The 22,591-nt window shown below is 46.2% G+C and overlaps 1 protein-coding gene across 1 annotated transcript in view; it reads left to right on the top strand.

The window, feature by feature from the left end:
• IFT172 (intraflagellar transport 172) overlaps positions 1–22,591 on the top strand; it is a 28,399-nt gene that overhangs the window by 166 nt on the left and 5,642 nt on the right. The window contains exons 2-35 of the mRNA XM_016209673.2: positions 2,648–2,791; positions 2,995–3,107; positions 3,520–3,559; positions 3,875–3,940; positions 4,137–4,216; positions 4,434–4,521; positions 5,336–5,550; positions 6,462–6,585; positions 6,976–7,071; positions 7,959–8,120; positions 8,481–8,534; positions 8,780–8,883; positions 9,054–9,139; positions 11,164–11,276; positions 12,115–12,282; positions 12,991–13,127; positions 13,285–13,392; positions 15,028–15,112; positions 15,401–15,493; positions 16,204–16,281; positions 16,515–16,763; positions 16,941–17,019; positions 17,211–17,331; positions 17,515–17,659; positions 18,125–18,214; positions 18,807–18,904; positions 19,080–19,215; positions 19,301–19,417; positions 19,742–19,884; positions 20,675–20,768; positions 20,926–20,990; positions 21,172–21,352; positions 21,590–21,699; positions 21,799–21,928. Coding sequence (XP_016065159.1) covers positions 2,648–2,791; positions 2,995–3,107; positions 3,520–3,559; positions 3,875–3,940; positions 4,137–4,216; positions 4,434–4,521; positions 5,336–5,550; positions 6,462–6,585; positions 6,976–7,071; positions 7,959–8,120; positions 8,481–8,534; positions 8,780–8,883; positions 9,054–9,139; positions 11,164–11,276; positions 12,115–12,282; positions 12,991–13,127; positions 13,285–13,392; positions 15,028–15,112; positions 15,401–15,493; positions 16,204–16,281; positions 16,515–16,763; positions 16,941–17,019; positions 17,211–17,331; positions 17,515–17,659; positions 18,125–18,214; positions 18,807–18,904; positions 19,080–19,215; positions 19,301–19,417; positions 19,742–19,884; positions 20,675–20,768; positions 20,926–20,990; positions 21,172–21,352; positions 21,590–21,699; positions 21,799–21,928 — 3,912 coding nt within the window. The remainder of the gene's footprint in view (positions 1–2,647; positions 2,792–2,994; positions 3,108–3,519; positions 3,560–3,874; positions 3,941–4,136; positions 4,217–4,433; positions 4,522–5,335; positions 5,551–6,461; positions 6,586–6,975; positions 7,072–7,958; positions 8,121–8,480; positions 8,535–8,779; positions 8,884–9,053; positions 9,140–11,163; positions 11,277–12,114; positions 12,283–12,990; positions 13,128–13,284; positions 13,393–15,027; positions 15,113–15,400; positions 15,494–16,203; positions 16,282–16,514; positions 16,764–16,940; positions 17,020–17,210; positions 17,332–17,514; positions 17,660–18,124; positions 18,215–18,806; positions 18,905–19,079; positions 19,216–19,300; positions 19,418–19,741; positions 19,885–20,674; positions 20,769–20,925; positions 20,991–21,171; positions 21,353–21,589; positions 21,700–21,798; positions 21,929–22,591) is intronic.

Below are 22,591 nucleotides of genomic sequence, written 5' to 3'. Positions count from 1 at the left end.
TCGAGCGCCTACTGTGTGCAGGAGACTGGAGGCCATAGCGGTGATCGGGTCTCTGCGGCGTCAGTAGCGCCCAGCAGGCGAGATGGATCGCTACCCACCGCAGCTTTCATTGCGTTTCATTTAGCGGCAGGTCCGTACCAGGCCCCGTGCTGGGGCTCGGAGGGATCCAGAACCAGCTGCTATTTATTGCTCCTGCCTCCGAAAGGCTCGTACTGGAGGGAGAGGAGCGCGTGTAAAGACGAACGGAGACCTACACCGAACTCGAGAAGCGCTCTCAGCGCGAGCCCCAAAGAGGGGGTGCAGACGACGCCCCCGTTCGTTCCGATGGTGAAGACCTCTGATTGACAGGAGGCTGGGTACCGGGGCAGGAACCCTGAGCCATGGTGCAGAAAGGCTGGGTTTTGGAGTCAGGAAACCAGAATTCAAGTCCTAGCGGCACCGCTGCTTTAAGCAGACCTCATAGCTCAGACTTCATCCCTTTATCACACAGACTCTGTCAGCACTCGCTCTAATAGCAGCAGTGAATAGGGGATCTGGGAAGAGTTAAAGGAGGTCGTATACACAAAAGAACATGATAAACTGAAAAAAAAGTGTAAAAATCGGATAGACAAGAGAGGACATTCAAAATGCAAAACAAAATGGCACAAAACTAGTAAGAATAATGTCTGTCAGAGCTGAATGTTGTAAGAGTAAAGAAGTTAGGATTGTGGTTTATGAGGTCAGACATACGTGGATGTAAATCTTGGTCCTGTCTCTTACAAATTGTATATGTAAGCTTGAGCAAATTACTTAACCTTTCCATGCCTCAGTTTCCCCACCTGTGAAAGATGCATAATAATGGCATCTACCTCAGTGTTATGAGGTAGAACAAGATAAGGAATATCAAGCACTTATCAAAATGCCTAGTCTATGGTAAGCACCTGTTAAAGGTTAGCTATTATTTTTCTATTTCCTACCTCATTTAACCCTCACAACAGCCCTGTGAAGTACATATTGCAGAGAAAGGAGAATTGATTGATTGTGGGAATCAGGAAGGCTTAACAGAGGATATGGCATTAGGAGAATAGAAGGAAATTAGAATAAAAGATAGATGTGTCCATTGCTTAGTAAACTTTCCCCTGAGCCTGCAATTTAAAATTTTCTTTACCCTAATGGAATAATTGGAAGTGAAATCTTCCTTCAGTCTTTCAAAATAAGATGATGTCATGATGCAGGAAAGGGCTGAATGCCCAGGATTGGAAAAAATGATGAAGGAAGATGATCAGCAATGATTGTTAAGGAGCCCGCAGCCCTTCTGATATAATTTAATTAAGACCTGGAGGGTAAGACTGGTGGTGATGGGACTACTTTCTGACTCTGGAGTGAGGATTTTGACTTTTTAAAAAAGCCTTTTTAAACCTCTGACTTTGGAGGTAACCGGGTTAGGAGTGAAAAGTAACTGTTTTAAGCCAGCACTCTAGAGCCCAAGTAATTAATCAAACAATTGAAGCAGACACTAAATTTTTTTATTCCAAGGAGGGAAATCCCTAGTGCAGAACCACAGAGGACCAGGGCTGGTGGCAGGAGGGACAGACGTGGCAAGAATAATTCACTGGGAGATGATGCCTTCTAACTTAGACTTCTGTGAAGTGGACAGTTAAGGGGGAAAAACAAAAACAAGATGGCATTGTTCATCCTAAGCCTCAACTCTGATTACTTTACTCCCTATTCCAGAACTTTTACTGTCTCTCTCTTTCCTACCAAATAAACCCAAAGTCCTAGTTTCGAAGATCCTTCTTGAACTTGCCTCAGTCTGTTTTTCCTACCTTATCTCCTCTATTCTGCTATTTACAAGACAGTTCTGGCTAAATTAAATTACTGTTCCTTGATCCTACTTGCCTTTGCTCATGCCATTCCTTCTACCTAAGGTAATTTCCCCACTCAGCTGCATTCACTCCTCAAAGCTTATGTTGATCATATAAACATAAGTTATCTCAGGCTTCTACAAACTATTATAGTGCTTTATACATACTTCGCTTATGGGGATTTTCCCCTTTTTTGCACCATCTTAGTAGGTCAGGGGCAGGGACAGAGTGCCTTTCTCAGTGAGGTACTCAAAAAATGTTAATTGAATAAAAGGCTAAAGACCAAAACTTAGATCAATTGAATTTATCTTAGTAGCAGACCTGGGGTATGAGGAGACAAGGTCATTGCAGGGACACATTGGTACAGTTGACTAAGTATGTCACCTCTTAGTACATTTGCATTATGGGTTTCTAGAAGCACCTTATTCTCACAGTGTAGGGTTTTATGGCCTTGGAGACCAGATGGATCATGGGCATCCCTTTGTTTTAGGAAAATTGACAAAAGTCACACTAGAAGTAATGAAACTAGAAATGCTTTTGGCATTCTAGACTAGCACTTGAATTTATTTGTTTTTAATATGTTTTTATTGATTTTAGGGAGAAGGAGAGAGAGAGAGAGAGAGAAACATCAATTGGTTGCCTCCCTTAAGCACCCTGATCAGGGACCAAACCCACAACCCAGGCATGTGCCCTGACCTGGAATCGACCTGACAACCTTTCAGTTCATGGAACAATGCTTAACCAACTGAGCCACACCAGCCAGGGTGCACTTGGATTTATTTTTGCTCTCTTTGCCTCTGCAGGATGGAGCTGCAAAGGTGACCTGCATGGCTTGGTCCCAGAACAATGCCAAATTTGCTGTCTGCACAGTGGACCGAGTGGTATTGCTATATGATGAACATGGGGAGCGGAGAGATAAATTCTCCACTAAACCAGCTGACATGAAGGTGAAGAGTGTACCTTAACCTGTTGATGGAGCCTTAGGAACCTGAAAAACTTTCTAACGCACTTCTTAGCCACAGGCATAGGAAGTGGCCTGCTCCCCCATTTCTCAGACTAAATCCCTCAAGCTCATTACAGTCACACATGCACCTTTTCTTTTTTCTTTCACATATTCTCATTACTTTTTACTTCTTTTTTTAACTCTTAGTATGGCAGAAAGAGCTATATGGTGAAGGGCATGGCTTTTTCTCCTGATTCCACTAAAATTGCCATAGGACAGACTGACAACATCATCTATGTATACAAGATTGGAGAAGATTGGTAAGGGTAGAGATTGGGAGAAGGGGGTGTCCTGGAAAAGAAGGGGAAGGCAGGAGGAAATGCCCCACTGGGGAGGGAGAATCGAGAGGATGGGGAGCCAAGCTGGGGCACAGAAGGCAGAGTCTGTTTTTGCTTCCCTGCCTTTGCCTGCCCCATGTGTTCTGTGACCCTGTCCCTGGAGGAATCAGTCTAAGTCAACAAGGAGGCCCTGTGAGATCCTGGGGAGCCCCGGGCGATGTAGCCTCTTTGTTATTGTTCCAAAGCTACTCAGGCTCCCTCTTATGCCTCCTTTCAGGGCACCTATGGAGTGGTAGGAACACATCTGCTTTTTTTCCCCTTCCCCTAGCATTATTTGTGTCAATTTATCAATGAAAATGGTTTTTAATATGCTTTTCCTCCTTTTATTTGGCAGGGGTGACAAGAAAGTCATCTGTAACAAGTTCATCCAGACGGTAAAGTTCAGACCAGTCCCTGGGAGATTAGGGTGAACAAACATGCATCAATATACCTGCTTATAAATACAACCAGAGTTGCATTTTTTAACATCTGTATCTGACTTTTCCTCCTGCAAGGATGGTGCTCCCTGGCTGCTCATCCTCATCCGCTTCTGTCCTTAGAGCCCAGTTGTATCCCCGCCTCTCCTTCCCTGAAGGCGATTGGGGTGGTGGCATTTGAGGCAAGGTGTCCGGGTAGTTCAGATTTATGTTCTTATAAATGTGCTAACTCACTTAGAAGTGACATCCCTTTTCCTTCTTTCTGTCTTACAGAGTGCTGTGACTTGTCTGCAGTGGCCAGTGGAGTACATCATTGTTTTTGGACTGGCCGAAGGGAAGGTAAAGGAGGGAAAAGCTAGTGGGTGGGGATAATTGTTCTGGAGAAAGAAATATGGTTAATCTCCCTTAGGGTTGAGTTGTGTACTGAGGAACCATACAGAGGGACCAGTTTTGTTTTTTTCTTTTTCTTTCCTTAGGAACCAGGGTGAAATTGAAAGTACCCTAATCAGACTTGTGTCCATTCTCCCATTTTCAGGTTCGTTTAGCAAACACTAAAACTAATAAGTCTTCTACCATCTATGGGACAGATTCTTACGTGGTGTCACTGACGACAAAGTGAGTAAGGAGAATGGTGTCCCAAGAGTTTGGAAATGGTAGGAAAAAGCTTTGGGGAAGTCTGCACTGGGAGACCACAGTATGAAAGATGGGGAAGACTGGGAGCAGGCACCACGGGCAGGGTAGTGTTTGACAGAGAAAGGGGACTTCCTTGGTGAGACAGAACACCCTAATCTTTTTCTGTATTTCTCCTTTCCTTCTTTTCTCCCCTTTTCAGTTGCTCTGGGAAAGGAATTCTCTCTGGTCATGCCGATGGCACTATTGTTCGGTATTTCTTTGACGATGAAGGGTCTGGAGAGTCACAGGTATGAATAAAGGATGCTCCAGGATATGGGGTAAGGCTGTCCCAAGAGCCCTCCTAGAGGAGGCTGGACATTAAGGAATTTTGGTTGAGGTTCTGGGGAAGGAGGCTAGAGGAGTGAGACCTCAGAGAGGAGACAGTTGGATGTGGCCAGAGAGAAGATTTGTGTTTAGGAGGCCAGAGCTTAATATTTATGGGAAATGGTGAATCAAGTGGAAGGGACTTAGAGGCAAAGAAAAATAAAGACTCTGCGAGTAATGAAAAGTGAAAATTACTCTCATTATATAAAAAATATATTATGTACATAAACTTATAGAAGAAAGACTCATTTACTCTCTAGAGGAAAAAGATGTAGGATAAAAGGAATGTTCATGTTTTACTCTAGTTGTCTTTAGTTTGAATCATTTACATTAAGAACTACTTGTGTAATACTTAATTAAATGTATCCATCCTAAAAATAAAACATAAAAAAGGAACCATAGCTCCCTGTGGTTGGTTAATGTGCAGGACATCTCCTTTTGGGGGACCTTATTAGGTACCTAGTAAACATCTCCAACACATAAGTATTTTGAGGTTTCTTCTTGAACACAAGGTCAGTAAGTGTGTATATATGTCATATGTGTGTGTGTGTGTGTGTGTGTGTGTGTGTGTGAGTATAAGACAGAAAGATAATATGTGAAGTCTTCAGGATTAGGATGTGCTGGGAGAAAGATTTCTGCAGAGTAAGATGATCAGAGTGAGTGTGCCTGGTGCTATTAAAGAGAAATTTCCAGGGTGGAGTCCTCAGAGTCAGCATGATTGGAACTCTCTTCTTTTAGGGGAAGTTGGTTAACCATCCGTGCCCACCCTACGCCTTGGCTTGGGCTACCAACAGCATCGTGGCTGCAGGCTGCGATCGGAGGATTGTGGCCTATGGAAAGGAAGGCCATGTGCTACAAACTTTTGATTATAGCCGTGACCCTCAGGAGCGGGAGTTTACCACAGCTGCAGCAAGTCCTGGGGGCCAGTCTGTTGTGCTGGGGAGTTATGACAGGTGGGTCCCCTTTCCAGTGGCATCCTCTGCCTACTTGCCCTGTTTGCACTCTTTGCCTTAATCCATTTATTCTCAACCACAGTGGGAGACTGGATCAGAATCAAGTGTATGTTGAAAGAGATGCTCAGGTTTGATTAATGCACTTTCCTCTTCTGCTCCATCCTTTGGCACACTGGCACTTCCAAAATGCACATGCCCTGTTGCGCCTCCATGCCTCTCCCTGGGATTCCACAGTGGAATCCATCTCCATGTTCTTTGTGTTCCCATTGCCCCTTTTTAGACCACTGGCTTAGTGTTTATCACATTATGTTATACTTTAGAGTTTGTATCTATCTGGCTAAACTGAAGAGCCCTTGAGAGGAGGGCCTATTATTCATTGTTTTTATCTCCAGTGCCTAAGTTAGCATCTAATACATAATACATGCGCATCGTTTTGGTGAATGAGTCAATGAGTGAGTGATGGGACAGTAGATAAACAGCTAGTTTGGGTCCCTTCACTTTCCTGGGGTGCATTTAACCCCAGCTTTATCAGTCTGCCTTTCTATCCCCTTCAAACTTGTATGTGACTCTTCCTGTTCCATTTTTTCCTTCTGTGATTCCTCTCTCATTTCTCTCTTTTTTTCTTTCCATATTTCTCTACTGCTAACAGCTGATTTTTCTCACCAGCCATAATCGCCTTTGTTTTCTCTACTCCCATCACTCTTAATCCATTTTACTTTGGACCTGGTTCCCCAACTTATTTCGTTTGAACCTTTTTGTCCCTCCCTACTAGTCTCCCTAGCTTGTCTGTTCTCTTTCATTTCCTTCCCCCTCTAGTTTAGCAGGACCACTTTCCTTCAGATTCCAGCCCACCTTCACCCTTTTTCTCATCCTCCACTTCTTCATTCCATCCGCCACATCCTTTATTTCAGACTCCGGGTGCTCAACTGGAGCCCTCGGAGAAGCATCTGGGAAGAGGCGAAGCCCAAGGAGATTGCCAACTTATACACCGTCACAGCCTTGGCCTGGAAGCGGGATGGCTCACGACTCTGTGCGGTATGTTACTAGTTAGCCCCTTTCTGTGCTGGTGATGTTCTCCACACTGGGAAAGATCCTGCCTTGTCCTGTAGCACTCTCTCCTGATGCTAGAGAACCTCCTCCTCCCTTTTCACCCCAGCTGAGAAATCTGACATTACAGGCAGGAAAGAGAAATGTGTACTTTATTGGAGGCCAAAGGACAAGGAGTTGTATAGGTGGGGCTGATTTCTCCCTGACACCCCACCACTATGCCCTTGAGTCCTCAGTTGGCCACCTCTTTTCCTGCTGGTACTTCCCAAAACTACCCACTCTCCCCTAGATTCCAGAACCTAAGTTTTGGTGTCTCTAGATGCCTTCCCATGCCCGTGTGCCATGTGTTACCCTTTATGCTGTTGCTTTCCTCTCTAGGGCACGCTCTGTGGTGGAGTGGAACAATTTGACTGCTGCCTCCGAAGGAGCATCTATAAGAACAAGTTTGAGTTGACATACGTGGGACCTAGCCAGGTAAGCCACTGAAAGCCTCTGCCATGGCTCATTCATCCTTGGAATACTTCCCTGCCTTCTGGCCATAGCCACAGTGTCAAATTTAACCTCTGGCTGAGTTTTTCTGGGGAACAGAATGTGTCAGGGAAACTCTCTGGCAACTTTGCTGAAATAGTTCTTCCATTTTATTAAAAGAAAAGGTTTAGACACCAGGCCTTAGGGGTATGGAGACTGCCACTTAGATCTTCCCGGTTTAAAACTTCACTGCCTATCTGATGTCAACTGGTGAAGCTGATAAGTGGGATTACAAGGGTGAATTCTGTTGTTTTAAGGCCTCTGAACTCACCGTGTATGACATTGCAAGTTAGTTTCTTAGTTCCTGAGTCTGCTTTTCTCTAACTTTACCTTCCTTTTTTCTTTCATTTATTATTCACTGATTCCTTCATTCTTTCGTTGTCTCCAGAAACATTTACCCATTCTCAGTGTGTCAGCACCGTTAGTCATTGAGAATTCAAAGATAATCACCTGTAACACACTGTACCTTAATCGAGATCATTCCAGTAAAGGCACAGACATATCAAAAAATCATATAGTAACAGTAGTAAAAGTTAGAAAGGTTTTGACAAAGAGCTGTGGGCACATAGGGAGAGTGATTGGTTTTATCCAGTGGAACTTTCAGAATCATATATGTTATAAGCATCAAAAGAGATACTATATCAAAGCATTTCACAAATAGTAAAACACTAAGTAAATGTGATGTATTCTTATTACCAACAGTGTCCTGGGCCAGGTGAGGAAACAAGATATCAGCTTTATTTAGCACTGTGGAGGTGGGCAAAGGGCACAGCATGTTCACCCTTCTTTGGGGTTGGGGAAGCCTAGACATCTCAGACTTGTCCCCTACCAAGGTGATTGTGAAGAACCTATCATCGGGGACCCGAGTGGTACTCAAGTCACACTATGGCTATGAGGTGGAAGAAGTGAAAATCCTGGGAAAGGAACGTTACCTGGTGGCCCACACGTCAGACACACTGCTGCTGGGGGACCTGAACACTAATCGCCTTAGTGAGGTAGGAACCAAAATGGGGGAGGGGAAGACAGGAAGGGGGCTTCTTGAGCTGCTACTTCGGGGAGCCAGGTTCCCTGGAGGAAGATCTCCACAGGAAGCACTGACATTCTGGTATTGGGGAATCTAGTTTCAGGGAATGAGGCTCAGGACGTTTCAAGTCCTGGGATACAAATCACACCGTTAGGCTGTTTTTATGCCACCTCTCAGAAACATAAGGCCTGCACAAAATCTGACATAGCACCTCTTCTGTGCAATGTCAGAGCCTCCCAGACAGGATTTCTCTGCCTCCCCCTTTTCATTTTTTCAGCATTGTCTTGGATAGTTATCAACATTTTCCCTATGTCTTCTCTTCCTTTTACAGGTAGCTTGGCAGGGATCTGGTGGCCATGAAAAGTATTTCTTCGAAAATGAAAATGTGAGTAGAGCCTATTCACCATCACCATCTTGAGAAGCCTCCTTCCAGCTCCTGTGTCAAAAGGATGGCAAGTGGCAGTAGGCTGAGGAGACAGCAGATAAGGAAGGTAGAGGGTGAAATAGGCAGAAGAACAGAATAGAGAGAAATGTAGGGAGTCTCTTTGAACTGACAGTGCACCTCCCTCTACTGTTTTTCTCTTTCTTCATGCAACCTTTCCACCATATAACAGTTCCATTCATCCCCAGGTGTGCATGATCTTCAATGCTGGAGAGCTGACCCTGGTAGAGTATGGGAGTAATGATACCCTGGGTTCTGTACGTACTGAATTCATGAACCCCCACCTCATCAGGTAACCCCCAAGGATCTCTAAAATTTGAAACTCAAAAGAATTCCCTTTTGACTTCTAACTCCTATGTCCTCAGATTAACCTTAAAACTTCATCCCATATGGTACTTGAGCTCTTGACAGACATCCCAACTGCCTAAGCCCATTTTTCCTTACCTCACCTTCATGTTTCAGTGTCCGTATTAATGAGAGGTGTCAGCGGGGAATGGAAGAGAATAAGAAATTGGCTTATCTTGTGGATATTAAGACTATTGCTGTAGGTAAGACTTTTATAACTTTAACAACAAAATAGATGTTTATAGTGCACTTCCTTACCTCATATGAAAAGCACTTAGACTAGTGCTTGGCACATAAGTACTTAATGAATGTTAGCTATTAATAATATTAAGATTATTATTACTTGTGTATCCATACCCAGTTCTGTCAAATCCTCATTTCATTATGTTTCCTGTGGATCTTTTATCTCTCCTCTTACTGATGGACACTTAAGTTGTTACAGTGTTTCAGTTCGCTAAGATGTATACCTAGAGTGGAATCACTAAATCATAGAAGTATATCTTTAATTTTACTAAATATTTCCGAATTGCTCCCCAAAAAGATTGTACCAGTTTATACTCCTACCAGCAGTTAGAGTTCCCACTCTTCCACATCCTCTCCAGTCCTAGAAATTGCCTCCCTTCATAATTTGGCTCAGTCTGATGTATGTGAGATAACATCTCGTTATATTTTGTTGTCGTTCGTTTGGTTTATTGGCTGTTTGTGTTTCTTCTGTGAGTTGCCAGATCGTAGCCCTGGTCCGTTACTAGAATCAGGTCTTCCTTGTTTTAAGGATTTCTGTGTGTGCATTTATAGCCTTAGATGGTTATTCGCATCTCAGGTGTTTTATCTCAGCCTGTGGCTTGCCTTTTCTCTCCTTTTCAGCGTCTTTTTAGTGTTCAGACACTTTAAAGTTTAATGTCCATTGCATCACTTTTTAAGAAATAGTTTGGATTTTTGGGGTCTTATTTAAGAAATCCTTCCTTACTCCCTCCTATATTTTAACATTTTTAAATTTTGCTTTTCATCTGGAATTTATTTTTATGCATAACATGGGTTGGGATCTAATTTTATTTTTCTTGTAGTTTAACTATTTATTGAAAGGCCATTCTTCTCTACCCACTAATTTGTTCATGTCATCTCTCATAAATCAAGTTTCCATATACATATGGATCTGTTCCTAAGATATTTTTACATTTCATGAATTTTATATTTCACATCAGATTGCTGAGCTCAGAAATGTACATATCTATAATGGAAATAATAATATAGTCCAATGGCCTAAGTTCTAGTAGCAATAATGAGCTGTGAGACTCTGGACAAGTCACCTCACTCTTTAGATCTCATCTTCAGTGTATGTAAAACAGAGTCCCCACAGCTCTAGTATTCTATGACTCTACTTATAATTGGGGCATTAAAACATGGCTTTATCATTTTTGCTCCTTAATTAAAGGAAAATTCATTTTGGAGTTGATCTTCCAGTTGTAGATATTAGGGGGCATTTAGTCTTTAGTTTCAGCATATATAACAAAGGCAGGTACATTGCTTGTTAATAACGTATATCAATAAGAGTTGTGAATGGACTTTGTTCAGGAGACTCCCTGCAAGCATTGTAGGAATCCCTGAGTAGTCTGTTCTAAGTGTGACTGTTTCTTATATTCTTTACGAGATTCAGACCAAACTAAAATATTCATCCTCTGTCCTGACCAGCCTAGCGTTAGTTAGAGGTTCTTCTGATTTTGTTTGTGTGCCTTCACCAGTGTTTGCCCCTTAGTGTTCTTACATCATAGGCACTCAAATGTGCACATAACTCCTTGGAGCAAATCTGATCATCAAGGTCATTCTGTTCATTGACTTTCTCTCACGGGTGTGCTGTAACTGGGAGTGCATGCTTAATGTGCTCAGTGCTGCCTTCCAGAGGATTTTGTGAGTAATAGAAGCCAACTGCTCCATAGCTCTGATCTACTATGAGACAACTCCAAGAGTGCCAGAGAGGAATGACATTTTTGCTGGGTCTGGACTTTTTGAGTTAACTAGAGTTAAACAAAACCTCGACAATTTTCAAAGAAACCCAGCATCTTAAGCATCTTAGCAAACTTATGTTGTATTGGCCATTTGCATTCCTCAGGACATACTCTAGACTGAGCCCAACCTATGATTGTAAGGCCGGATTTTTGCAGGGTGCCTCATGCCCTGTATATGATTATGTAGAATGTCTCTTCTTAATCCTGTCTCCTTTACTCTCTAGTGGATCTGATTGGTGGCTACAACATTGGCACCATCAGCCATGAGAGCCGTGTGGATTGGCTGGAACTTAATGAGACTGGGCACAAGCTTCTCTTCAGGGACCGGAAACTTCGTGTGAGGAGGGTTACTAAGGCTTTAGCCATTGACTGGTCCATAGAGGATGTGGTATTGCTGCTACTGGGGATTGTGGGGAGCAGGATGGGACAAAATTTCTTGGTGCTATGTCATTAGCATAGCACACGGCCTAGAAGAATCAACATTCTTCCTATCTGATATCACAACCCATCCTATATTACCCTTAAGGAGATTGTTTCATGATGGCACCAAAGTCAGTAGGGGAATGTGAGAGTTGTTTCTCTCTTAGTATTCCCAAGTCTGTGCCCTTGTGAAACACCCTTACTCCTGCATTCTTCTTCCTTGTGCCTAGCTGGCCTTCACCCACACCTGCTGCTCTAGTGCGCCTCAGCTATGCTTGTCTGACAGCATTGCAGCTGGCTTGGGGACAGTCTCCTCCTAGCCATAGTTTCAATATGGTATCACCAGAGTTCAACCTCTGGGGCAAAGAGACTATCTGGTGATTTTTCATTTTGTTTTTATTGTTACGTGAAAGCCACATCACAAATTTCCAGACCATTTAATTTGTCTGGAGGTCTTCCTTTTGTAATTGAGACTGGTAACTTGCCCAGTTATTCTAAAAATAAAAGTCTGACCTTCACCTAACTTAATTCCTAGGGTGTAGGTCTTTGCTCTATAGGTCATCTCTTATTTGGCCAGAGTCAGAATATGCCAACTCAACATAAACTCCAATGGTTGCAGGTCAATAAGCTTTGACATTCAGCATGTACTTGACTGGTGGGTTAGTTCACCACATTTCACCATTAGGGAAACGGTCAAGATCCAAAGACAGCGCATATCCCCTTCTAATTGTGCTCTCTACCCCTTCCTTCTTCAGTTGCATCTGTACGATATTGAAAGCTGCTCTAAGACAATGATCCTCAACTTCTGCTCCTATGTGCAGTGGGTCCCAGGAAGTGATGTGCTAGTCGCTCAGAACAGAAACAGCTTGTGTGTGTGGTACAACATTGAGGCACCTGAGAGGGTCACCACGTCCTCTATAAGGGTATGTCAACAGCAGGGCTCCTCAGACATAGTGTCAGGCTCATTAATTAGAGCCCTGAGGAGGCTCTGAAGGTTACTCAGTTTTCTCTGCCCACTACCCATAATCTCTGTGTTGGAGTTGATAAGTAAAGCTTAGACTCTTTCCCCATAGTGGACCAGGCCCAGGACCACTCTTGTTCATATTCCCGAGATTATAGTAGACCCTCGGAATATGGGTCTCTATTACAGTGGCCCTGGGAATTCACCAAGTCCTAATGAGGAGTTCCCTCAGGCTGGAAGATCCCCACTGGGAGGGGCAGTTCTTAGGTCACTTCCTGTGTGCTGATTCTGTTATAAGCCCTTCAGAGTTCCAGTTCCTTTTCTCTCATACTGCAGATCAGACCTTCTCTTCTATCCTACCACAAGTTGTCTTTTAAGAGGCTAATCCTTAGGAATACCTATTCATGGAACTGCTGGAAGCAGAAGTGGATATCACATTTTGTCACCTTACCTGCAGGCATTATTGCCATCATAGCTACAAGTGTACTGTAATGCAAGGACAATACCATAGATAAGGGAATTTTATTTCCTTGAGAGAAACTAAATGTTAGGAAAACAAGGGTCACCCTATGAACATGAGGGTTGGGTTAGGGCAGGTTCTGTTCTGCAGTTGGCTCCTGGAAACACTAACTTAGAATTCGGGTGTTGTGGGGGATTGACTTTTTTACAGGGTGATGTTGTAGGTCTGGAGCGGGGTGGGGGAAAGACTGAGGTGATGGTGACCGAAGGTGTGACTACAGTTGCCTACACACTGGACGAGGGCCTTATTGAGTTTGGAACAGCCATTGATGATGGCAACTACACCCGGTAAGGAGCTGGGCTGATAAGCTGGAGTGGGTTGTAAAACTGGCCATATCTAAACAGGATATGGCTGGCCCTCCCCTGCCCCGCCCCATCACCAATATTCCTCATGTCTTCCTGACCCTAGACTCATTCCTTGTGCTTGGGTTCCTTCCCTCTCCAGGGCAACAGCCTTCTTGGAGACTCTGGAAATGACCCCAGAAACAGAGGCGATGTGGAAAACCTTGAGTAAACTGGCGCTAGAGGCGAGGCAGCTACACATTGCTGAGAGGTGAGAGGGCCAAGGTGCCGGCAGTGAGTAGGGCTGACCATGTGGGTGTTTTATGTGTGCGCTGCTTCTCCCCAGTGTTCGCTTCCTTCCCATGCCAACAAATGCCATAGAGCCCTTCATAGTAGGGCTCCCAACATCCCCCATCCTAGACTGTAAGAGTGTGTCTTTTATTGTTTTTCTTCCCCTTCTTGTAACTAGGTGCCCCTTCAAAGCTTTTAACACCCATGCCCTACAATCCATGCATTCATGTGTATATTCTGAGTATGGTATTGAGAGTGTAGTTATAGGACGAACTGGAACTCCAGACTCTTAGAGTTCAAATCTTGGCTCCATTTGCCAACTTCTGTAACCTTAGAGAGATTACATAACCTTTCCAAGCCTTGGTGTTTCGATTTCCACTGTGTAAATGGGGATTACAATAGAATTAACCTTGAAGGGTGGTAAAGAAGGATGGTAGTGGTTGTGAAGGACAGGTGAGAGCATCTGTGCCAGGAGCACAGATTATAGGTGCTCAATCAATGTCAACTGCGGCTATTTGGCTAGGAGTCATCCTTGATCCCCTTTTCCCCATACTCCCCACAGCTAGACTATCAGCAAGTCTGAGGGACTCTAATCCAGGCCCTTCAAAACGGATGCTGAGCCCTAGCTGGTTTGGCTCAGCAGTTAGAGTGTCGGCCTGCGGACTGAAGGGCCCTGGGCTCAATTCTGGCCAAGGGCACGTACCTCCGTTGCAGGCTCGATCCCCGTCGCCGATCGGGGGGCATGCAGGAGGCAACAATCAATGTGTCTCTCTCACATCAATGTTTCTCTCTCTCTCTCCCTTCCACTCTGTCTGAAAAGCAATGGAAAAAATATCCTCGGGTGAGGATTTAAAAAAACCAAAAAACCCAGATGCTGAATCTTATTAGTCTAACACCACCGTCTCCAGCCTAGAACTGGCCACCAGTGTTGCAAAAGCCTCTTAAGTAGTCTCACTGAGACTGTGCTTATACCCTTAGATCCATTCATCCCATAGCAGCTGAGGTAATTTTTTAAAAACATAAGTTAGATTTACTTGCTCAGCATCTACCAGCAGCTTACTGTTATACTTAGTGGAAAACCCAGACTCTTTGCCATGTCCTAAGGCCTCTTCTTCCTTCTCATATCAAGTACCTACTTGCCCATCCATCTCCAGCCTCACTGGTATCCTTTTAGCCCTTTGAGCATGCCAGGCTCACTCCTGCTGTGGGGCCTTTATGCTCACTGTTCCCTCTACCTAAAATAATTTTCTCCATCTTACATGACTGCTTCTTTCTTATAAAAAGGTCTCGGTTAAAACATCAGCACCTCAGACAGGCCTTCTCTGACTGCCAACTTAAGTAGTTCCCTCAGTTACTGTCTATAATATCACACATTTAATTTTGTTTTTCATTCTCTCACATTATCTCTGTTTTTTTGTTTACTAATTATTTGTTTCTACCAGAAAGTAAGTTCCCTGAGAGCAAGGCCCTCATCTGTCTTATCCTCTTTGTGTCTTCAGTTCTGGCATGAACAGTGCCTGGCACATAATAGATGCTTAGTATGCCTGCTGAACCAATGAATTAATGATGATCCTATAATAATATTACTATTGCTATTATTGCTTCCGTGCTGTAGGTGCTTTTCCGCTTTGGGCCATGTAGCAAAAGCTCGATTCCTGCATGAGACCAACGAGATTGCAGACCAGGTGTCTCGGGAATATGCAAGTATCCTCCTGACTCATTCAGCCTCTCCCCTGAGATTTCTCAGCTCCGGAATCCCAGTTTTCCCGCCATGACTAATTCCCTCTACCCTGCCCACCCTACCTGCACCCTCAAGTTGAATTGTTTTGGGATTTCTCGCCAAACCTCAATTCTCTTAGCCCATGAAGTTTTTCAGCCCTCCAGGTCTTTTAGCTTCCACACCTCTCTGGCCTTCCTGTCCCAGCCTGCATAGACAGAATGGCTCCTGCGCGCCGACAGACTAGCCAGAACCTCCCTTTTCCCCACAGGGTGGAGAAGGAGCAGACTTTTATCAGGTCCGAGCACGTCTAGCCATGCTTGAGAAGAACTACAAACTGGCTGAGATGATCTTCTTGGAACAGGCAATGGGAGAAGAGGGACCGGGTGGATGAGGGGATCAGAGGGGAAAGTGAGGCAGACTTGAGGGAGGAAAGAGCACTGGCTCCTGGGCTTCCAGAGGTTTGAGGAGAACTTATAGAAATGTTCACACCATTTATTTCACTCCTCGATTTCCTTCTCTGTGTTAGTCCTTACAATTACTCTCTTTCATAGAACGTTTCTCCCCCTGTACTTCCGAGCCTGTCTTTGTAATTCTTGTGCGTGGAGGTAGATCCAGGTTTTATGGGCCTGAAGCTTAACAATTCGAGGAGCCCTGTTTAAGAAAAACTCCCTAGGGTCCCGGCTGGGTGGCTCAGTTGGTTGGAGCATGGTCCCATATACCAAAAGGTTGTGGGTTTGATCCCCTGTCAGAAACATACTGATGGATGTTTCTCTCTCACATCAATGCTTCTCTCCTTTTCTCTCTCTTTCTCCCTTCCTTCCTCTCTAAAATCAATAAACATATCTTCAGGTGAGGATTTTAAAAAATGAAAAGAAAAACTGCCTTGGAAGGGGCCTGTCAAATAAGGGTCCCTGAAGCTTAAGCTTCTTTTAGTTCATAATAAATTCACCTCTGCTTGTATATAAGCAAAGGCCACATGGACTGGTATCTTAGCCAGGCTGAGGAGAGATGCTGGTTACGGATGCTCATATCTTCCTGGTGTCCCTCTTTCCTCCACCTGGGTTCCCCTAGAACGCTGTTGAGGAGGCCATGAACATGTACCAGGAGCTACACCGTTGGGACGAGTGTATCGCTGTGGCTGAGGCCAAGGTACTGGTTCTGTCTTCTCCACAATGGTTCAGAACTCGGTTCCACCAATATCAGAACCCTCCTCTTGTCAGGGAGACTGTAGGAACTAGAATGGGCTTGGGGCTGGGAGATGACATGGTGAGACGTTAGGACATTGGTGTCCAGGATTTTGTTGTTACAGTGGGATTGGAGAAGCAGGGAAAGCAGCAGTGCAGGAAGGAGGGATGTGACTCTCAGTTCTGTTGCGTGTCCAGGGGTACCCTGCCCTAGAGAAGCTGCGCCGGGGTTACTACCAGTGGCTAATGGACACACAACAAGAGGAGCGAGCAGGTGAACTTCAGGAGAGCCAAGGAGATGGGCTAGCAGCCATTAGCCTCTACCTCAAAGCAGGGCTCCCTGCCAGAGCTGCTCGGCTGGTGCTGACCCGAGAGGACCTGCTAGCCAACACTGAGCTGGTAGAACACATCACCGCAGCCCTGATCAAGGGGGAACTCTATGAAAGGGTATGGCTAGATTCCTACTCCTATTTCTTATCTCCAGGGCTCAGTGCCCCTCTCCTACCCAGACAAGTCTTGGAATGCATAGCCCTCCCTGACTGGTGGCTGATTCTCTTCTTTGGGGGGCTGATCCTGATTCTTTGTGTAGTAGGGGTATTGTAGTAATTTAGTATGTGTTAACAGGCAGGTGATCTTTTTGAGAAGATTCGAAACCCACAGCGGGCCCTGGAGTGCTACTGTAAAGGCAATGCCTTCATGAAAGGTACTAGTCATCCACCTCCCATCCTCCAAACAGCACCCCAGTCCCTATTTTGGCATTTCTGTTCAGGCTGACTGGCTCCACTTCTCTATCCCTCCACTTCTCACCTGTTTTACACACTTCATTTCCCTGTCTTACTTTTCCTGAGTCCCGTCCCTGGAAGTCTGAGCTGAGTGCCTCTCCATCTCTGGCAGCGGTGGAGTTGGCTCGATCGTCATTCCCGGTGGAGGTGGTGAGACTAGAGGAGGCGTGGGGGGACCACTTGGTGCAGCAGAAGCAGCTTGATGCAGCCATTAATCACTATATTGAAGCCAGGTATGGTGGTCTGGGGGTGCAGAGGAGATCAGATGTGAGGTGAGAAGAACTGGGGCAAGTAAGGGAAACAAGACCTGGAAGAGAGATCTCCAAATGTAGGATGGAGTACACCCAAGGAGTCCTTTACCTGCATCCATCTTCCTCTTTCCTATGACATATTTATGGCTTTCTCAACTATGCCAGGTGCTCCATTAAAGCAATTGAGGCTGCCCTGGGTGCCCGCCAGTGGAAGAAGGCAATTTATATATTAGATCTGCAGGACCGGAACACTGCGTCCAAATACTATCCTCGTGTGGCCCAACATTATGCGTCTCTGCAGGAGTACGAGGTGAGGAAGAGCCCCTTTCTGCAGCCTGAGGCAATGCAGTACAGGGTAACAGGAGAGAACCCAGAACAGGAAGTGGGGCCATCTCACCAAGTCCTTCTTTCTGGGGCCAGCATCACCACCCTGGGTGGAAAGAAATGGTTTACTGACCCTATTTCATTCCAGCATGACACAGACCCTCCTTCTGTGCTAGCATGAGTGATTCTTCATGAACAATTCCAACTCAGTTAAAATGTAAAAATCCCTTGCATTGCAGAAAGGTGAGGCTGTTTGAAACTCCCATTGTTTTTGGTCAGTCTTTTATTCAAAACAGTAGGTCTGAGACACCCATAGTCGTCTTTCCTCTGTTGTGGTACGATAGTGGTATCCCCGGCTCTACGCCAGCCCAGCTGAGGTTTGTTCTTTCATCCTACATGCTGCTTTAACTCTGCTGCTCTGACCTTTTGCATCTTCCCCTCTCAACCACAGATTGCGGAGGAACTCTACATTAAGGGAGACCAGACAAAAGATGCCATAGACATGTACACCCAGGCCGGTCGCTGGGAGCAGGCGCACAAGGTAGAGAAGGGGGTGGGGCTCTTGACAAGAGAATTGCACTTTTGTGGTTGTGGCAACACTCTCCTTAGTCTTTGATCTCCCATTTCCATGGGTTCCCAGAAAGCTCAGAAAGTAACCAAAATATAGTCTGGTGACTTTGATCCCTAGCCACAGAGAAAGGCAAGGATGAATGGAGACCTATGTTCCCAGACCAGTAATTCTGAAGAGCAGATGGGGCTTGGGAGCTGGGGTATCTAAAATACCACTCCTGACACCCTAGTGACATGGGCAACTGTGTTCTCACTTCTGCTCCAAGAACCTGGTGGGTATGGTAGGAGGATAGTAATGGGAACACATGTTCCCAGCACCCAGCACAGGGCGTCTCTGGCCCTCCTGCCATAGCAGAATATAGTTCTTCCTTTGCTTCTTACAGACTTGGAACTCCCTGAGCTGACTAGGAGAGGGGCAGCAACCACACCCCGTGGTTGACGGGAAAACACAGAGGTCCTGAGAAAATGGGTTCCCTTAAGCCCCGCTTCACTGACTACTCTGCACAGCCCTCTGTTTCTCTTGGGGACTGGCATCTGAGGCTGCTCTGGCTTTGTGTGCACAGCTGGCAATGAAGTGCATGAGACCAGAAGACGTGTCGGTGCTGTACATCACCCAGGCACAGGAGATGGAGAAGCAGGGCAAGTACCGTGAGGCAGAAAGGTGAGCTGAGGCCCCCCAGGAGGCGTGGAGGGAGATGAGGCTTCAGGGCTGGAGGGAGGGCTAGGGTCTGAGGGTGTTGCCCTCTGCTCAGAAGGCAGTGACAAGACCTCTTAGGAATGACTTCAGGAGCAGGAATGTGGGTCTAAGAGGCCCCAGGTGTATCTCCCATCCCCAGGCTGTATGTGACAGTGGAGGAGCCTGATCTGGCCATTACCATGTTCAAAAAGCACAAGTTATATGATGATATGATCCGCCTAGTAGGAAAGTACCACCCAGACCTCCTCAGTGACACACACCTACATCTGGGCAAGGTGAGCCCTTCTTCTGTCCCTGCTCATCTCCTCCTCAAACAAGCTCCATTTGCCCCTCTCTCCATCCTGACCCACCTTTCCCCAGGAGCTGGAGGCTGAAGGCCGCCTGCAGGAGGCTGAGTATCACTACCTGGAAGCCCAGGAGTGGAAGGCAACAGTGAACATGTACCGGTCCAATGGGCTTTGGGAAGAGGCCTACCGGGTAAGGAATCTAGGCCACACTGGGGGTACAACCATCCTTCCTTCCCACTCTCCAGTTACAGTCTAATCCTACAATGATTGTGGTTGTCTTTGAAAATGTCCACACCTATACACAGAATTTCCCGTGCAATTTTAAGGGTTTGTGGACTACCTGAAATCCATCCTTGGACCGTAAGCAGGCTAAGAGCCCCTGAAACTTAGCCTTCCTGTCATTCTAGCCCAGGTACCACCTGATCCTTGTCAAAGCTGAGGTCAGGTCAGAGATGAGAAGGGAGCAGCCATGTATCCCTGCTCTGGAGAATTGCCAAGTGGCTTTGCTTTCCAGGTGGCGAAGACTCATGGAGGAGCTAATGCCCACAAACACGTGGCCTATCTGTGGGCGAAGAGCTTGGGAGGAGAGGCTGCAGTGAGACTGCTTAATAAGCTGGGACTTCTGGAAGCTGCTATTGACCATGCTGCTGACAACTGGTGAGGCACTAAGCCTTCTCTCCACTGGCCCCATTCCAGACAGGGCCTCTACATAGAGAAAGAAAACTGATGTGTAACCCAAGAGCATTTCTAAAAGCCGAGGCAGAGTGGGAAAATGTGGTAAGGAGAGATCCTTGGAAGGACTTGATAGAGAGGCAAGAATGAATGGGTAACTCTTCCCCTAGTCCCTGGGTCTCAGAACAGTGTATCTTTGGCAGTTCTAAGGATAAAAGTGGAGAGGGAACAGCTTTTAAAGCTAAAATGCACTAAGCCAGTAACTTACTTCCGAGTAACAGAAGTGTGATTCCATTAAATGCATGGTGAGCTCTTCTTAAAATGTTATGAACGCCAGTAGTTAACCTGCATTGAGCCAGAGTGCTGAGGGTAGGTAGTCTTTTTGAGAGACTGCTTTTCTGCTAATATAGATGTGGCTCAGGAGGAGGAGGAGGTGGGAGCTCCAGGAACCCTCCCCACCCTGTCAGTGTAGTGCTGAGGCTCACGCCTCCTTCCCCTTCCTCCTGCATCCCACCCTTTCACACTCGGCTGGTCTCCGGAAGCACAGGCTCTTCCAAATGTGTCCTGATCCACCGTGACAGTGATGTGGCCATCATAGGGCTGCCTGTCTTTCTTTACATCTCTCTGTGCTTCTCTATCACTTCATATTGTCTTTCTCAATGTTTCCCTCCCCTCAATTCTTGCTTTTTCTGTTTTCTCTCACCTTCTCTTTCCCTTTTCCTCTTATAAAAGGAAGCATTGAGTAGGCAAACCTTATATGCACCTTCCCTTTCAGCTCCTTTGAGTTTGCTTTTGAACTCTCTCGGCTGGCGCTCAAGCACAAGACCCCCGAGATTCATCTCAAATACGCTATGTACCTGGAGGACGAGGTATGGCTGTGCTCTTTCTCCCTTGCTTTTGGCCCTGCCCGCAGAGCCCTCCTGTCCATCCCCTAGCCCACTGCTGCCGGTGTCCACACCTCCGGTCTCGTGGCTGCCTGTGATGCCAATCTCCTCGTCACGTGTGGCTGCCTTTCTCTCCCTACAGGGCAAATTTGAGGAGGCTGAAGCTGAATTCATCAGGGCTGGTAAACCCAAGGAAGCAGTCCTCATGTGAGTTACCCTAGAAATTCCTAAATCCTATCCTCCCAAGCCCAGCCCCAGGACCAACCTCACCTTCATCCAAACCTAGTATAAATAAATCTTCCACCCCCTCAGTTGCATGGCTATTTGTCTCCCACTGTTGAGGCCTCAGTCTTTTATTAACCTCTCCTGTGCCCTCATCTGGGAGCAGGTTTGTCCATAACCAGGACTGGGAGGCCGCTCAGCGTGTGGCCGAGGCCCACGACCCTGACAGCGTCGCCGAGGTGCTGGTGGGGCAGGCCCGGGGGGCCTTGGAGGAGAAGGACTTTCAAAAAGCAGAAGGACTGTTGCTTCGGGCCCAGCGACCAGGCCTGGCCCTCAATTACTACAAGGTGGGACACAGAATTCAGGGCCATGAGGGGAGGGTGAGGTCATATGTGAGCCCACAGAGCGCTACACTGACCTCTAGTACTGAGAAAGATCAGGTTAGCATTGGGGAGGGGAAGGAGAGAAAGGGGAAGGAGAAGAGAGGTCCAAAGACCCAGGAATCAGTGGACCATACCATGTGTGCAGCAGTGAGAGGCTGTCACGCCTTCCTCTGCGCTCCTGATACCTGGAAATCTGAGCAGGAAGCTGGGTTATGGAGCGATGCCCTGCGGATCTGCAAGGACTATGTGCCTGGCCAGCTGGAGGCTCTTCAGGAAGAGTATGAGCGGGAAGCTACCAAGAAGGGTGCCAGGTATGAAGCCAAGGGGCCAGGAAATGTGGGCTGGGGGTGGGTCAAACAGTATAGGCTGCCCCTCCCCATTCCCGGTCACAGACACTGCCATCTCCACAGGGGCATGGAGGGGCTGGTGGAACAGGCTCGACAGTGGGAGCAGGCTGGAGAGTATAGCCGCGCAGTGGACTGTTACCTCAAAGTGCAGGACACAGGAAGCCCTGGCCCGGTGGAGAAGTGCTGGATGAAGGTGAGGCCCGCCACACCCTCCCTGGCCTCTGCCTCCCCAGGCCTCCATTTATACCCAGCATTCCTTCTCAGACATTTGTCTTTTTTCTGCTATGTCTTTTTGTTTTCAGTCAAGTAGCAGGTATCTATTGAGTGCTTGCCAGATGATCCAGAACCTACAAAGGCTGTAAAAGGGGATATAAGATAGAACCCTGACAGTCAGAAATTGGGGGAAGTTAAATTAACATGTGGCTCACTTAACTAATACTGCATCTGAGTGAAGTGATCACCTCAGTGACCACTAAAGTGTGTGATTCAAAGTGAAGTTCAGAGAAGGTTGAGATCTTTGTGGGCTGGAAGGGTCAGGAAGGCTTTGTGAGGGAGTAGGGAGGCCTGGGACCAGAGCTAGAAGGACAAATTTCAGACCCTGGAGCTGGAGCCAGATGGAGGCCATGAAGAATGCAGAGACTTCTCTACCCAACAGCCCCTGAAAAGAAGCTTCTAGCAGATTAAGCCAAGCCAATATGTTTCATCAATTCTAAGACATATAAATAATCACATTTTAGTATCTTTGAAATTGGGATACATGTACAGTTTAAATGATGTGGCTTAGATTCAGGGAAATATGGTACTAGGAGTTACGAGAGGGCGAGATTCATCAGCCCCCTAAATAAAATGTTGGTGG

Source organism: Miniopterus natalensis, chromosome 13 (assembly GCF_054644295.1).
Source record: "Miniopterus natalensis isolate mMinNat1 chromosome 13, mMinNat1.hap1, whole genome shotgun sequence".
Lineage (NCBI taxonomy): Eukaryota > Metazoa > Chordata > Mammalia > Chiroptera > Miniopteridae > Miniopterus > Miniopterus natalensis.
This window is presented reverse-complemented; position numbering and strand designations above follow the sequence as displayed.